The 16,685-nt window shown below is 37.9% G+C and overlaps 1 protein-coding gene across 6 annotated transcripts in view; it reads left to right on the forward strand.

The window, feature by feature from the left end:
- The window catches only part of LOC130546116 (cAMP-specific 3',5'-cyclic phosphodiesterase 4D-like), a 136,283-nt gene that overhangs the window by 15,310 nt on the left and 104,288 nt on the right, over positions 1–16,685 (forward strand). For 4 of the 6 annotated variants that reach the window (XM_057321205.1, XM_057321207.1, XM_057321210.1 and 1 more), the window contains one exon: positions 6,943–7,181. In XM_057321205.1, the coding sequence (XP_057177188.1) occupies positions 6,943–7,181 (239 nt within the window). Of the gene's footprint in view, positions 1–6,942; positions 7,182–11,289; positions 11,423–16,685 lie in introns of those variants that run through there. The other 2 variants (XM_057321216.1, XM_057321212.1) reach the window with 2 other exon arrangements.

Raw genomic sequence — 16,685 nt, forward strand, 5'->3', positions numbered from 1 at the left:
ACTCACCTCTAAACACAGACGTTCACGAGAAGATGAGCTTGACCTACTAAAGGTCTCTCATAAATTCAATTTAGCTGAGACCGCCAGTGTGAATGACCCGGCTTAGAGCGACAATAAACACCAGCCATACAGCAGGTGCGAAATTGCTTTGATTTCGTTTGCTTCAATTATGTCACACACCCTATTCCTACGTTTGTATGTGGTTCGCAATTTTAAACCAATTACGCAACTGGTCCGGTGCTCTGGCTGAAGGACAAGAAGTATTGAGACGTGGCCGCACATTTAGCGTGGATAATCCCTCTTCATTGTGCCGTTGCTAACTAACCCTTGAGAGGTGAGTCTTAATAGACAGCTAATACATGTACAATGCAACGGGCCATGTTTTAAAAACACTCGACGTTGTAAACGGAGCGTTACAAAATAACAGTTTATGTTGTTTCCAACAGAAGGTCATTTATCCTCCACAACAGCTGGATCTATAAAGAGAACTGAGAGGGGCATCTGTAATTGTTTGTTAAATCAATACAGGAAGCCATAATGCCTGTGTATTTTTTACAGCATATTAACCTGGCCATGCTATCAGGTTCACCCATAGAGTTATATTTATCATTTGGTAGTTGACAAATATACTGTAAATGTGTCCCATGGTGTGACAGGAAAAATTTTTTTTAAAAAAATGTTTTTAAGGTCCAAATCTCGCTATTAACAAACCATTAACTACGAATTTTGCCTCAATAAACTCCTATGGTGCTTATGAATAGTTAGTAAGGTAGTAGTTACACAGCCATAGCAAAGGGGGCGAGCTTTGCGAAGGGTCAATTAATATCAATCAAACTGCAGTTGGGTTGTTTTGATTAAGTAATAATAACAACAAAAAAATAAAGCTAACTAGCACAATAATAAAAACATGTTAACATAATAAAAACATAATTTTTGAAAATGTATAAAAACAGAGTTATCTTATGAACTCTTTGTCAACTAACAATTTTCAACTAACAAAGTTCACAGAATTTTCATAAAGGATTTTCTGAGATAATCTGATGTGTATTTGAATTTAAATTTTTAATTCCCATATTCTAAAGTCCTACAAAAAGTTTTTTTTCATATTAGAGTTTAACTGTATAAACCCACATGGAATTAATTTTTGCTGTATGAAGATCTTATTTTTGCATTATAGGTGTATTGATTCAGTGTTTCTGTTAAAGTCAACTAGAAATCAAAATTGACGCTTTTTACATTAGTAATACTCAATAATGGTCTTTTTATGTGTGATTATTAAGTCTTAATCTTTTTTGATTAAATTGTGATCACTTTCTCTAGCTCTGAAATCAATGCTGTTTTTGATGACATCACACAGCTGTTTAAGTTTCAATCTACTGGATGCTGGAAATGTTTCAGGAGCGGAGTGGTCCTTTACAACTAACTATGAATTTGAGTGTCCGCTTTTCACACAATTACACATTTTTCTTCTCATTGGATTTCTTGAAATGTGTCACATTATAGAACGTGACCAAATAGCATATTTGGTTTTATATTGACTTTAACTATACATGGGTAAAAGACACATTCTCTAACAGTCAAAAATGATGAGGGTGAAATCTTGAGATGAATCTGTTTTTACCAGCAAACACCAAAAATCTGTCTATCTATCAGATTTAAAATAATATTTTGTATTGTAACCCTTGTAATTTGGAGCTCTTGTGCAAATCTTAACTTTTAAAAAAGCTTTGATGGAAATTACATTTTCACCAAACGACAGTGGCTATAAAAGCTTCATTGAATAGATGGTACATTCATCCCACATATAAACCCTAGAGCAATATTTATAATGAGGGGTATCAGCTCTCAGCGATGTGCATATATACAGCATCTCTCAGCAGGCTGTTTATCTCAACCTCTCTCCTGAAACCTGCAGCAGTTTTCTCTTGATTCATCAACCTTGCTTAATGACTGCATTTCTCTTCTTAGCCTCTGGTGATCCTGAATTAATCATGTAAGCGTGGTAATTGTTGTTAACCCATTTTTTTCTTTTATCAGTTGCACATTGCATGAAAAGGATACAAAAGAAGATAATTTGAAGAACGTTGATAACCAAACAACATTGGCCCCCATTGACTTCTATGAACACAAAACCACTGAGACATTTCTCAAAATATCTTCTTTTGTGGTTTACAGAAGAAAGAGTCATATAGGTTTTCAAGGTTGACTAAATGATGACAGATTTTTTTAAATATTCTTTTTAAACCTCACATGTGACCCGTTATGATTCAGATGTCAATATTCAGTAAGTGCAAGTGGGTGGTGGTATGTTTATGTGCTCATGGTTTGAATAGCTGTAGAGTTCTACCATATGTCACAGATTCCAGTTGACAGTTACTTCAAGTCTCTTGTGTCTTTAGTTTATGTCTAAAAATATCTACGTACCAACTGTAATCCTTCAACAAAGTTATTGCTTCAAACGCATAACCAACAACCTGCTAAAGTCACTATCTGCAGTCATTCATCAGGGCTTGACTGAGATTACAGCTGTGTTTCCTGGGGTGTATTGTATTATATATTGAGAGTGAAGCTTGATAGCCTTATCTAGTGACTTTTGCCAATCCTGAACTAATGGAAAAAGAATCAAATCTGCTTTCTGTCAAACATTATATCTTAAGGTTGTTTATTTGAAATGATTAAAAAAGATTACAGTGCAGTCTTGTTTGAGAGCAGATATATTTTTAAATGTTTTCTTTTCTTTTTTCTTTTATTGCCCTTCTTTAGATAGGTTGTGTGTAAAAGTGAAGGCTGTTGTTTTCATGTGTAGAAAGGAAATCTGATTGGGTCGGATTATGCAGACAATAATTACAATGCCAATATTGAGTCATATTTATCTGGTTTTATATTTCACCTTTCAAATTATAATTCTACTGGACACTTTCATTACTTGGAGATAAACAACGTGTTTTCTGAAACAAAGTTTGGATTTCTGACAAGTAGGAGGTCTGCATCAATCAATGATGAAATGTTATGGTCTCACGGAGGCGTTGAATGCATTTGCATAATTGAATAACGTCATAATGTGCGAACGACGATTTTGAACCATGAGTAAGCAGACGCCAGAATCCCCAACAAGATTAGCAAATTTATCATGATGCCCGGATTAGGATTCTTTGGAAATTCATCCAGCCTTCGATATTGATTCTTTTAGATAAACTAGACATTGAGGTTCTTCCCAAAGAATAAAGGAGCCCTTAATTGTGATTCAACCGAGAATCCATAGGTCACATGGTTGTTTGGAATTGCCTACAGACATGTTGTGAGCGATCATTGTAACTGATTGGAGGAACTGAAGGTTATTTATCTCTTTGTCCGACTGTGTTTTCTTTCTCAGCCTTTGATGTAGATGGAGTTGCCTTCCTTGTGTCTGGTTCAAGTATTTTTTCCCCTGTAGTTGAGGACCCTTCTGCTGGTCCTCGATGGTTCTTTAGATCTACACGGCACGGATGTGTGTCTGAGAATGTGATTGTGTTTAGTTCCTAAGGAAAAGGACTTGGATCAATGATCCCTGAATAAAATGTAACAACATCAGTTCCACCCAAAGCTAGATGGTCCTCAAACCAGACAGATGCACGTAACATTCATATTGTCCATGGAATGCAACTCAAATCAACATCCCTGGTTTTATTGTGCTCATTTTATCTATGTGTATTATTCTTTGTGATCCATGATTACAATTTAATAGGGTTCATGTTTTATTAAGGGATAAGTCGGAAGCACACCATAAAATAATTCTATCAATTCATACAGGGCTAGTAGTATATACAGGATCAGTACTCGGAAAAATGGGAACATCTCTACAATTTAATGATCAATTTCAAATAGTAATTTTATGATCATGATTCACTTGAAGGGGTTGCAGACAACATCTTGCCTTTATAGAACATGCATCTTTTAGGAAAATTAAATTAGCCTGTTACCAAGTAAGACGAGTCGAAACGCAAAAAATAGCAAATTCTCTCTGATCTAGAAAATTTATTTTGTAAATGGCTTCCTAGTTAAAGTGTTTTTACCCCGAGCAACAGTATCTGATCCCACCCGCAGTACAAGAAGAAATACCCCCGACTGATGGGTGAGTGATGAAACTGCTGATTTATTCCCTGTGTTCTGTAATACTTAGTTTACACTCAGATGGATGTATGGGAGCAATATTTTCACTTCCATTGCAAGACCGTCCACAAATAAATGACATATAGGGACGAGGCTGTTTTTGTCTGCTTAGTGAAGGACAGCCAGACTAATGGCATGCAGTTACATGCACACAAATAGATATAATAATATTTGCACAAAACAGCCTTTGCCTTGCTGTCCCATTTCTGCTCATCATCACATTGAGTCTGTCAAGGCTGTTTAGAGTAGAGAGACACTCTCAATCCATTTGAGTGACTTGACTGCTGCTCTTTTAATACGCTGTGGATGACTATAAACAACAGTAACCACTGTGAATCTGCGTGATATTTTATCCGGTGACGGAGGTTCTCCCACTGTAAGCTAATTCAGGTGCTTTAACATTTACACATGTGACTAATTCACCATCTGGGACGGTAACCCTCCGCAACATTTCATTTTAGACATTATGGTTAAATATAAAAATAATCTCAAATTGGCAGATTTGTTAATGATTTATGAATTGAAAAGCGAGTTGTGTAAAAATGTTTCAATGTAGTAATATAGAATTAAATAAGGCTCATCCAATAAGATTTTAGAGCCATTGCTTTCCATTCTATACATGCATTTTTTTAAAAGATCACACCCGTTTAATCCTTTTATGCATTTCTGTTGATAACTCCTATTTGTAATGCTTTCAACCATTTTAGCTTTTAGCAGCCCATGAGCGTGTAGCAACTCATGATTCATGTTCCATTGTCCAGAGCAACATCTTGAAATCCAAGCCCACGTCCAACTGATAACCTGTGCCTCCTTTTTTTTCCCAGAATACATCTGCCAAACAGTTTTGTGCACCAGTTGAAATTGGCCTCAAATCCCACTCACTTTGTTCTCTTGGCGAACAAAGCGCTACGTTCTGCCGTGTGCCGCGAGTAGAGGGCTTGTGTGAGGTGATCACGGGTCTTTGTTCCGTGCCATTCAAACCGTCTCTGTGATCTGCATCTCCACAGCTATTGAGAGCCTATTTTAAACCACCCGCAATCCTGACGCGACTCTGACTCTCATTGTGTTGCGACGATTTTCACGATGTTGTGTCGCCGTACCAAACAACCGGATTTCCTTCGCTAATTGTATCTTCTTTAGTCACATGGATGCATTTTGTGTGCCAATTGGGTGTGCTATGTTGCGCAGACTATAAATGAAGCCCTTGATACTTTGTGCTGGGGGCCGCAGCTTTCAACGTGCGCGCAGGATTTATCGGATGAGTCAAGCTACTCGTATAATAAGGAATTGTGCATTAGGGGCTTATTGCAGACAGGCAAAATACAAGGGAATAAAGTAAAAGATTCAACTTTGATTTGATAGATGGCTTTTGTACTTTTGGTTCAGATGAATGCGCTTTGAGAGAAAACTTAAAGCGCAATATATTAACTGGTGTTATGCTTTGTACAAAATTGAATTTCCAGTGTAATTTGTGAAGTAGAAATAAAATTGAATGATAAACGAATGGGTTAACATTTCAACCCATTAACTTTCAAATTTTTGTTATCCGTGCATTTTTGTGGATATGGGGAAATAAAGCCGCGCAAGACGGAAATAAATGATGCTGTCATCACTTTTTCACAGTAGGCTCTCGTCTTAAGTTTTGTGTCGCTGATGGACTGCTTATGCTAATGACGTAGTGGTGTGGGAAATGCAAAATACTTCGTTACCTCTGGAAGCATGCTTTCCATCTTGCGGCAGCGCAGTCGAATAGTCCCTGTGGATACTGCACAGATATCAGTGCAGTTCACTGCGAGAAGAAAACAACAGTAATGTAAACACAGGCTGTGACTCAGGTGACTCTTTTGAGATGTTTGTGAGTGGTCACTTGTGTGTATGTATATTATTTAAATTTTCCTTTTTTTGTAAACCGAGAGTCTTGTATGTGCCCAATGTAGATTTGAATTGTTGTAGATAATTTATGCTTGGTTAAATATCCCATAAATAATAATGCATGAAGGAATGTTCAGCATCTTAATAATTCATGACCACAAGCCTAGAAAACACAGTCAAAGCATTTTTCTGCTTGCTTTGTGCATTTGTGCACCATGAGCGGGGTTTCACTGTAAAACTAAAGTGCTTTTCTGAAAATATAAAAGGTGGCTTTTTTAATTGTGAGGCTTGTCGGGTAGTTAATACAATGCAATAACAGCACAAGCTTGGTCTGTTTTACTTGCAGATTATTTTTCTTTTCCAGAATTTGACCAGATTTTACACGGGAAGGATTCTCCAGGCTGATGAATGTAAAACTGAATCCCATGAGGTTCAACTTCCTCTTCAAAGAAATGAATTGACTTAATTTGGGAATTAGGCTTCAGGTCATGCCTTTAATAGAACCTCGAAGTCATTTTCTACAAATCAATTTTTTACCGTTTTAATGACAGCTGTTTAATGAAAGTGGATATCAGAGCCTCATCACACAGAGCCTCTTAACAGCACATTTTCGAGAGATTCTGAGACATTTTAGTGAACAGAAAACCATTGGGGAAGCCACACAGTTTTCTGTTGGACACGTATTGAATACTAATGTTTTACATGAAGCTTCATATTATTTTGGCACACTGATGGTTAGCTGTTGTTATGTGGAGTGCATGCATGTTTTTTTGACCTTCAGCGATTTATATTGAAAAGGCATTTATTGGAGATTCTACTAGATAAAAACCGGCCTATCCGTTATGCGCATTATATATTTCGCACTGGTCCGTGGAGGCCCGAACACTAGTAAACGCAGAGTTTGTGTTTGTGTTGTGCCAGGTGTGCGATGGGTCTCTGGAGTCCCAGGAAGCAGATACAGAGGAGGCACTCGCTCCAAACGTGGAGCTTTTCCAAGTGCGCAGACGTTCCAGTCGGAATCTGCAGCTGCCCCCTTTGGTCTTTCGACTGGCTGAACAACATGACTGGAACAGCAAAGAGAGCGAGCCGATCGCCCGTCCCACCACCCTGGCCTTGCGTACACCCCCGGTCATCGCCATCACCTCTGCTGATGCAGGCAGGTGAGCAAAAAACAGATTCAGTCTTTTTAGTGTCAGACAATATTTTTAATAAAGGAAGTTAATAATTTCAGGGCTTGTTTTTCCAAACAGTAAACTCTTTTCTATTGCTGGTTCCAGAGGTTCTACTACTGTTTTTAATTATGCAATATATGTTTTTATTATGCCTAACCCCAACGTACGTTTGAAGTTTTTATAGCGGTGCAATCACATTATTTGGCTCGTTACATGGCTGTTTGTCAAATAAATAAATAAAGCACGGAAGATTGCACAATGCTCCATTATAGCAGTATTAAAAGCTGTGTAATAAAGCGATATAATTTTCTCTTTTTCTGACTTTGGTTTTTCAACTCTTCTTTAATGTGGGAGTTTCTTTTGGTGGGGAGGCTAGATTAGAAAATACTTTGGCAATATTATCATTTATCATCCATGCAGCCTGTATTCTGTGATGGGCTCTTTAAAGAGCTGAAAGGTGTCTCTCTAGGGTCAATGATAACAGAGAATTTCTGGCTTCAGTTTCTATTAGCGTATGATGTTTATCTACAGTTTTATACACACAGTATAGTAGAGGACTTTAATATTCCACATTTTTTTCAAAGCTCTTGTGTATGTGGTCAGGTGCAAGGTGGTTGCTTTGATGTTTCAAGTGTTTTTTGTCGCGATGCTGTCCAGTTGCTAGGTTGCTGTGACCCATCAAGTCATGTCACTGCGTCCCAGTTCGCATACTATCTGTCCTAATATAGTATTAGAAATTATAACTAGTATGTCCCTAAGCATCTGTATCATAAATATTTCAGTAGCCTTGTTGACCGTTTCTTTGCTTTTTAAAGATTCTGCAGTCATTTGCTTGTTAGTTTTACAAAAATCTGAAAACGACATAAAAGCATGCATGCACTCTCTTTAAATATAGTTTTATTCCATACAAGAGAAAAATCAGCGGCACCCCACCGTCCACAATCAATTTCCTCCTGTGGCTATTCATTGAGAAGCTGCGTCATCTTGAAACTGCACTTTATTTTTAGGCTAAACTAGCGGAGCACTGATGTAGTGTTTTAGTGAGACTTTATTGACTAGGTACTGTCCTTCCATTAAGTTTTAATAGTTGACGTGGTTATACGTATAGATGGAAGTGCTGTTTATAACCAAGGACAAAACTGTTTCAACGAAACGTCTTCTCTTATTTTTCCCACAGAGAAAACACAGTTCGACCTTCTCTCATTGGAAATGAAAAAATCATTTCCTTTCAGAATCTGAATTACTGATATACAGTTTAAATATCAAAATGTCAAGTTTGTGAAATCATGTCAGTACAGACTCATAAGTCATTAATTCTGTAAAGTATAAATTGCAGGATACCTGACGTATATTTTTATAACGACATAACCAATTTTCTTACCTACAGTACTCACAACTGCAGTGGAGAGATTAGTGCAACTTTTCAAACACATTTCCTGCGTATATGGCTTTGCCTCTAAGCATCGCACATTTATAATTCATTCAGAGTGGATCCAAACTGTCACTGAATTAAACATGGTGACACACTGTCAGCCCTATTGTTGATCGGTTTTGACAGTCCCATTGGCCGTCCTGTTGGTGACACTACAACTGTTCAAATCAGCTTTCATTTGGATTTTCATGAATCATTAATAGTTTTAAACACATTCCAATATGACCTTTGCTGACTTTTGGGAGGGTATAAAGCCAGCACGGCATTTGTAAATTCTAAAAAAATCAATTCTTCTCACAAGGTTCATGTCTTTCATAGAAACGTGCATATAAAATCTGCATTTGTCTCTTGCTGAAGCCGTGCTGTGCTGGAGTGGCAATATCAGGAGCTTGAATCAGCTATGGACTGAAATACAATGTTTATGAGTCCGGTGAGTCATATTCGCTGGGGCTTCTTGATATGTGAAAACAGCTGGGATTCATTTAGAAGTTTGTGCATGCTGTGGCATGTAATAAATACATTTTAATATATAATATAATACACGCACCATGTAAATTTGACTCTTTCTGTTGTGTTTGACGTAAATGACTCTTACACATACTCCAATTACATGCACAGATTATTTAGGTATGATTTATTATGGTTTTGATTTTGTATTCTTTCTGGATGTGCAAAGCTGCATATTTTTAAAAAACTGTATTTTTGGGTTGCCTGAATTACTAGTGGACTTGTGGAACGGTCGCAAGAAAGCCATGAACTGTATATGTAGGCTAGTATTAGGAATGCCATCATAGTAACGTTATATTCGCATTTTAATCTAGCTTGTATCTCGTTTTATTCTCTTGAACGGTTTACTAATCTGATTTATTTATGAAAGTTCATAAGGGGAAAAATATTCCATTTTCTGTCTTCTCAAGCTCCTGTAAGTGAATGGGTTCTTTGATTTGCTCTACCAGACCTAAATCCATTATTCAGTTCAATCATGAAACTTATCAACTCATAAAAATCAGTCAGCCTACAGTAAACTTGAATTTGCATTGGAAAATTCGCTCTTGAGTATGTGCAGTGTGCACCGCTTAATGCATTTGCCATCAGCACATTATTGCTGAAGCCCACAAAGTTGAACTACCATGGCAGTGGATGATATGCGTTAGTTAAAAATCTCATGAAATGGCTTGATGAGTAATTCTGTCTGTTTTGTATTTTCAAATCATAAATCATGCTTTGTTATTGCTAGTCAAAGGCAGTTGATATTTATAATTCAGGATGAGGGGCCTTTTTTTTCTTAGTTTTTTATGGGGTATATGCACACGAAGCTATGGCATTTTTCTGCTAAAGTCTCAGCCAGCTCTGTTACATCCGCCGCACGTAGCGTCCGTATGGGAACCATGGCATTTTCACTCGGTTACTTCAAAATGCATAGGATTACAGTCAACGATGGGCTGTCGGTTAGGGATGCACCGATATGTAAATTCTGGCCGATAACGATCATTCTTGAACATTAGATAACCGATATATTGTCCGATATACAGTATCTAAATAATATAACGTTTTCTGAGACTGAAAATGATTCCCCCCCCTGAAAATCACGTACCAAGCCTACTTTACACTATTTAAAGATCATTGAACTTTTAAACTTTTCGGGATATAATGTTTATTTAATAAACAAATTAAATATGTTCTTCCAGAGCAACCCAGAAAGGTATTCTCAATAGCCACAAGGTCTCAAGACAGAAAGCATTCAGACAGCAGTCAGCTTCAAACAATATGCTTTTGTTCTGCTACTGTACTGGATTTTAACTGTGAGCAGCGTGCTGAAGTGGTTCAACCAGGTGAAATGATTCATAATTTATCGGCTATAATATATCGGCCTAAATTTTATTACTGATATGGCCGATGATTTATCGTGCATCTCTACTGTCGGTATTTGAACGTTTTCTGACTAAACGCATCGTTATCACTTGGTGAACAATTACCTCAGCTCTATGAGAGAGGAAGTGGCTTAGCTGGCTGAGATTTTAGCGGAAGTACGTCATCACCTGTGTGCATGTACCCCATGCAATTGGACGAAAATGTGGACATGCCCTTTAGTGGGAGATGAGTCATCAATATTTGTTCTTTTTTTCTGAGGCAAGTGCAATACCAAAAGGTCTTCAAACACTGTTGCATAATGAAAATGTACTTTTTATCGCAAAAACGTTTGATAAATAAATGTAAAATATGATTATCATTGTACGCATTACAATATTTAAATTCCACATTTGTAGTTTTGGCATTAGGCTAATGTCAGAGTTATTTTTGTTCCCATGTGTTATTTTTACCTCAGGTATTAATTTGTAGTTCTTCATCCTGCAAGGCATTTTCCTGCTTGACAAGATGTGCAGGCCGTGTAGTAATATTAAAGGCAGCTTATCGGAATCGCTTTCCCTCAGAGTCAGTGGCAGTTTAAAAAAACGGTCGCTCCCGCTGAGCGGGAAAGTGACCGGTCTCATGCACGCGCTCGTCCTGAACATTTGCGGAGGCAGCAGGCAGCAGCCGCCCGCCTCACCATCACTAGCGCAGAAACTCTGAGAGGAGAGAGAGAGAGAGAGAGACAGGAGAGAGAGAGAGAGAGAGAGAGAGAGAGAGAGAGAGAGAGAGAGAGAGGCAGCGAATATTCTCTCACACACCGTCAGATTGCTTACCTGAACGCAGCCAGGGAAAAAATGGACCGAACCTATGCGGTGGATACGGGTCATCGACCGGGTCTAAAGAAATCACGGATGTCGTGGCCGTCGTCTTTTCAGGGATTTAGACGGTAAGAGCTATCTTTATTAAGGGATAGATGGGCGTGTAGACGGGCTTTTGTGAAGTGCACTTTCTTTGTGTAAATTAATCGCGGCGAGAAATCGTTTTTTTCTTGTTTCAAAATAAGATGAATGAAGTTTATTGAAAGTAATGGTCACTTAAAGCGCTTCTTCTTCTTTTGTTATACACGGGACTCCTCGCGCGTGGTCAATTTCCTTACGTTTCTTTGTATCTTTTTCCACATTTGTTGTTAGTTAACTAACTAACTTGTCTTTCATTTAATCTATTATGAGTAAATAAATACCCGACTGATATTCTTCAAGCTCTTAAAAACTCAAGTTCATCTTTTGTTTCTGTAAGGTAGGCTACTTTAATTGCGCAGTTAACGTTAGTGTTGGTATTTTTTGCGCAAATAGCCTACTTGCAAAGATCTTTCAGCATTGCTTATTCGTCCTTTGCTCTAGATCTAAATATGCCTATAATGTAATTAGGTCTGTGTGGCATTTAGAGCTTATGGGGCATTACTTGATTGTAATTGAACGTATGATATAATAATAATCTGGGCCGAACCAGCGCTAATTCAGACGTGGTTTTAGGTAAAAATGTTTATATGTGACCGAAGGAGGTTATATTTACGGTTCAAATGTCAGTTATGCAAATTATATTATGTGGAAATGATTAATTTTTTTGCCTCTATTTACCGGTATAAGTCATCTGATAAAAAACGGTGTTACATTTTTGGCCAACATTAGTGCAAGCAAATGTACTTTAGGTACATTAACAGTGACGTTTGTGATTATGATGGCCCAAATGTTAAGATTTCTGAGGGTGAACACAAACATTGGCTTAGATTACGCTGATGCCAGTTGTCGTTGACAGACTTGCAGAGCTTGACATTACTCTGTTCTGCCTATTATAAATCAGAACTATTGTTCCACCTTGAATTGTCCCCAGGAGGACAAACCTTACCACTTGGCATACTTAATGTGCCAAGAGTCTTCCTTGCATGCAGTAAGTGTGTCCTCTTATTCCCAAACACAGATGAAGAAAACAATGATGTGTCAGAGAAGTCAGAGTCTTTCCCATTTCATCCGTTTCCATCCATACAATCTCCTTGATTTTTGCACAGAAGACACAGTACCACCAGCTCAAGGTGTTTCCGGTTTCAAACGCGACATATGTTTTGAGGCACACAGTAGGGGTTGAGCAAAGGCTTATTTTTTAAATGCAGAGAAGACATTGTGCTGCTGTGGGGTTTCTGGGCGGGCTGCCTTCAACTGCCAGTATGTTGGTCGTAAGGCGTAATGACAGCATTGGTTTTCATTCCCTGAGTACATTTCAGAGAGCACGTTGTTAGGGCTGAGCTGAACTAACCGAGCAGATGTACAGACGGATTGATGGATAAAAGGAGAGGGAATGAGACCGCGTTAAGAGTTAACAACTGTCATTGTCTGTCACCCTACAGTTTTGTTATATTTGTGGCATATTAAAACTACATTCTCATTTGTTTTCAGTTTGGAGAGTAATCACTGACAAAATGCGGTTCTTTCCGTACCTCTCCAAGCCATTTTATGGAAATTGATGTGCATCCAAAGTTAAAATTCTGTTATTTTACAATACGCAGTGCACTTAGTAAACCAAATTAATTAAGTTAGCTTCAACAGTTACGGCACTCGTTTGTTTTTAATGACTTGTGGATTATGGATGGCATGGATGTTTAAATTGCATCTAGAGGGTTTGTCAGATTTCGTGGCAAGTCTGCAACACAGTGTTGTCGTCCTCATTAGAGTGCATGACTCGGTGGCTGGTATACAAAGGCGCTCACATTACCTTGCAGCTCTAAAGCGAACTCTCATCAAATTTATGAGTATCGCGTAACAAAGTCAGATGACTCCTCAGGGTCAAGGTCAAGTCCAATTCCACAACCAGAGATGTGTGCTTGTTCCCATGATGCGCTTTTGTGATTTCCTGGAAAGTTTTGAGTGGGATTTTTGTCATTAGACGATTCATTTATCTTTGTGAATGTCTACTGTAATGTGGCCGACAAAAAGTTCATGTGAATCCTACAATTTTGTACAATTAGCCAGCTTTCCTGTAGCACAGTGGTTAGAGCATGGCGCTAGCAACACCGAGGTCATGGGTTTGTTCCCAGGGATTGCAGTTACTCAGAAACAAATTGTGTAGTAATGCAATGTACTGTAAGTCGCTTTGGATAAAAGTGTCTGCCAAATGCATAAATGTAAATGTTTGTAAGCTAGAACTCATATAGTCAGTTTGCTTGACCCCCTTCCTTGTGTGAGCGTTTATGAAAAATCATTTTTTGGTGTGAGAAAAGCGACTCTTGATGCATCTTGATGGTTTTGCAGGTGACGGTGGCTTCACTGCCAATAGCATCATTTGTGTTATTTACAACCTGAATATCAGCCATGTACTCTACATTTGTGATTGTGAAAAATGATGTTGGCTTACACCTGCATAATATTTTCCTGAATTATAGAAATGTGTTTATTCAGAGATAACTGATGGATGTTAACAGCCTAATAAATCATTGAATGTACATCTCAAGAATAAAGTGTAGACTTTAAAAGCAGGCTTGCTATGCAAAATGAGAAGGAGCAGGCTGAATTATCATCAGGCTCATCATTTTAGGTTCATCGTCTCGAGACATTTCAGGCTGCTTATTAAATCTGGGCCACTTGAAGATGTCCGGCATTCCTTTGAGGTCCAGGGCCTGAAAACTCTTGGTAGAGATGCAGTCACTCAATGTGAAGTTGCTTTAGGGAGTGATGCCCTCTTGACTTTCTCTTCACAGATACCTAATTAGAGAGAACAACTGCAGAAATATAGAGCTTAGAGAGCTCCGTCCCCTTTTCTCCTGGTCTTGACAAGTTTTGTAATGAAGAGTCCAACTGGAGAAGTTGGGATTGTGTATTTTTTCCTTTTTCTTTTTCATGTGTTTAATCTGAGACTCAAGTGATTCTGGAGAAGCTTTTTTAAAAGTGGGAGTTACTTGACTCTTTGTGCCACACGAGTAGTGCCACTGCTACTGCAATCTGAAGTGCTAATTGAAAGCATACGTCGACTTAGTCAACACACATGCTTGAATAAAACTTGTTGGAAATGTTTGTCATTAGTAGGGTGGTGCGGTTCCTTAGCAAGCTGAAATGAGTGAGCAGACAGCCTTACGGCACTTCCGAACATTGCCCGGAGGACTGCTTTGTATTCCTCGGAATGTACACAGACTCCCAGACCTTTTGGGAAATCAATATACTGATGAATGCTTGTCTAAAGCCACAAACAGATGGATGCTGAAAGTATTTTAAATAATCGCGCTCTCTTGTTTCTGCATGCAGATGTTTTGATGCGATTGTCATGGCTGTTATTATTTTGAGGAGGTCTTATTTAGATGTCACTTTTTCTTTAAGGCTTTTTAAAGAGATTTTTTGACTTTTAACAACCGTAGTTTTACTGCAAATGGTTACATTTTGGTTACTGTAGTGAAAAATAATGAATTTGGTTACCATGGGTTTTGGTTTAATTATGGTAAAACCGTGGTTAATTTTCGAAAGGGTTCCAGGCCATGAATTTGAATTTTTCGTGCATTATTTCATTTGTCCCAATGACAGTGGAATTACTTAACAGTTTTTTCATATTTGCAACACAGAGGAGTGTGTTCCGATAGTCAAAGTTGCCAGAATGCTCAGTTATTCCTGTTCTTTTATTAATTTTGTTCCTTTGATTTTATTCGCCCACATCTATTAAAAATGCTGTCATGCTTTCTTTTCGTTTTGAGATTTAAAGCCAACATGAAATTAACATGTAGTTTTCTTAAACATGTCCTGTTCTTTTTAAAATCTGACATCAAATAATGTGCCTTATCACTAAACCCCTCCTCTCCAACCGCCTGTCATATAGAGATGACTTTTTGCGATTCCAAAAGGGTAAAATCAAATTCCTTTCCATTTCACGCATAAAAACTTGAAGTGAAATTTGTTGAGAACAATGTTTCATGTTGACTTTTAATCCCTGTATTATTAAATTGTACAGTTCTCACATTTGGCATTTTAAGAGTGTTAATTTTGGACCCTTCTGACCCCTTTTTAATTTAAGTCAAATAGTAGGTCTTCTTGAATTCTCAAAAAGTGTCTTCCATCAGTTCCAACTCCCTGTTCTCATTAATGGTGATTGTTACATGGCCTGAGGAACAATATGGTGAATATGGAGTGAGTATATGTCTGGAGTATTTTTGAGCTGCGTTAGTACAGAGATAATCGGTGCTCAGAGCTGACCTAGAAGTATTGCAAGCAGTTAGTAAATGAACAAAGACACAGGGTGGGTTGCACCAACAAGGATTAGGTTTAAATCTAGATTAAATCAAGGTTTATTTAATAATTCCATTTGAACCCAACTGTAAACCTTGTTTAAAAATAATCAGGTTTATATTTAAGATATCATTTGATCCAGGTTTTAATTTTACAGTAAATCTAGATAAACTTTAATTCTGTTGCTCCATTATTTTAAACTCTGATTTATCTCTCAGTTAGGGATTAACTTTAAATTTGCTACTGAGGGGTTTAAATAATGAAAAAAAAACACATATCTATAATAAAATGTGCGGGAAAATGATCAGAAACAGACACATAAGCCTCATGTCATGCTTCAGTGATGTGTTTATTGTAAATAAAAATGGAATAAATAAAACACCTCGCGAGTCAGGGCACGGCGGTTTGATAAACTGCGTGGTCGGCTGTGAAGCGTCAAGTTCAAGATGCACTGCTTTCTTATCCAGTACATACTGTTACGTTCCCGTATGCGTATTTTCTCTTTTAAAAAAAAAAGTAATAAATATCAATGTTGGTGTAAGGTTGTGAGTGCTGTATGCTGGGAATTGTTGTTCTTTTGTCCCTCTCACTCAGACCTCCGATTGGCGACAGGTGCTCCTCATTACCGCTCACGTGGAGGATACTGCTTTTAAGGACGAGGAATCTGTTCATCGAGGAGTTTTTTCATCTCCTGAGTGTTACGCTCTCCGCTGTCCCAGGCAAAGAGAGGATTCTTGGTGTTGGAACTAAGCTCTTGTGTGACAAATGTGTGGAATATTAAGTCCTCTATTTGTGGTGGTTGTCTACAAGTTGTGCTATTGCTATTGTGCTACTAGCAGGTGTAAGTAGACTGATTGCAAGCGATTATCTTTCATTAATCTATTTCCCCTTTGTTTAGGAATTTGATTAAGGCCATTACAGGAAGCACTAGGGAGTTCGGTGCCTTTTTTT

This window comes from Triplophysa rosa, linkage group LG22, assembly GCF_024868665.1.
Source record: "Triplophysa rosa linkage group LG22, Trosa_1v2, whole genome shotgun sequence".
Lineage (NCBI taxonomy): Eukaryota > Metazoa > Chordata > Actinopteri > Cypriniformes > Nemacheilidae > Triplophysa > Triplophysa rosa.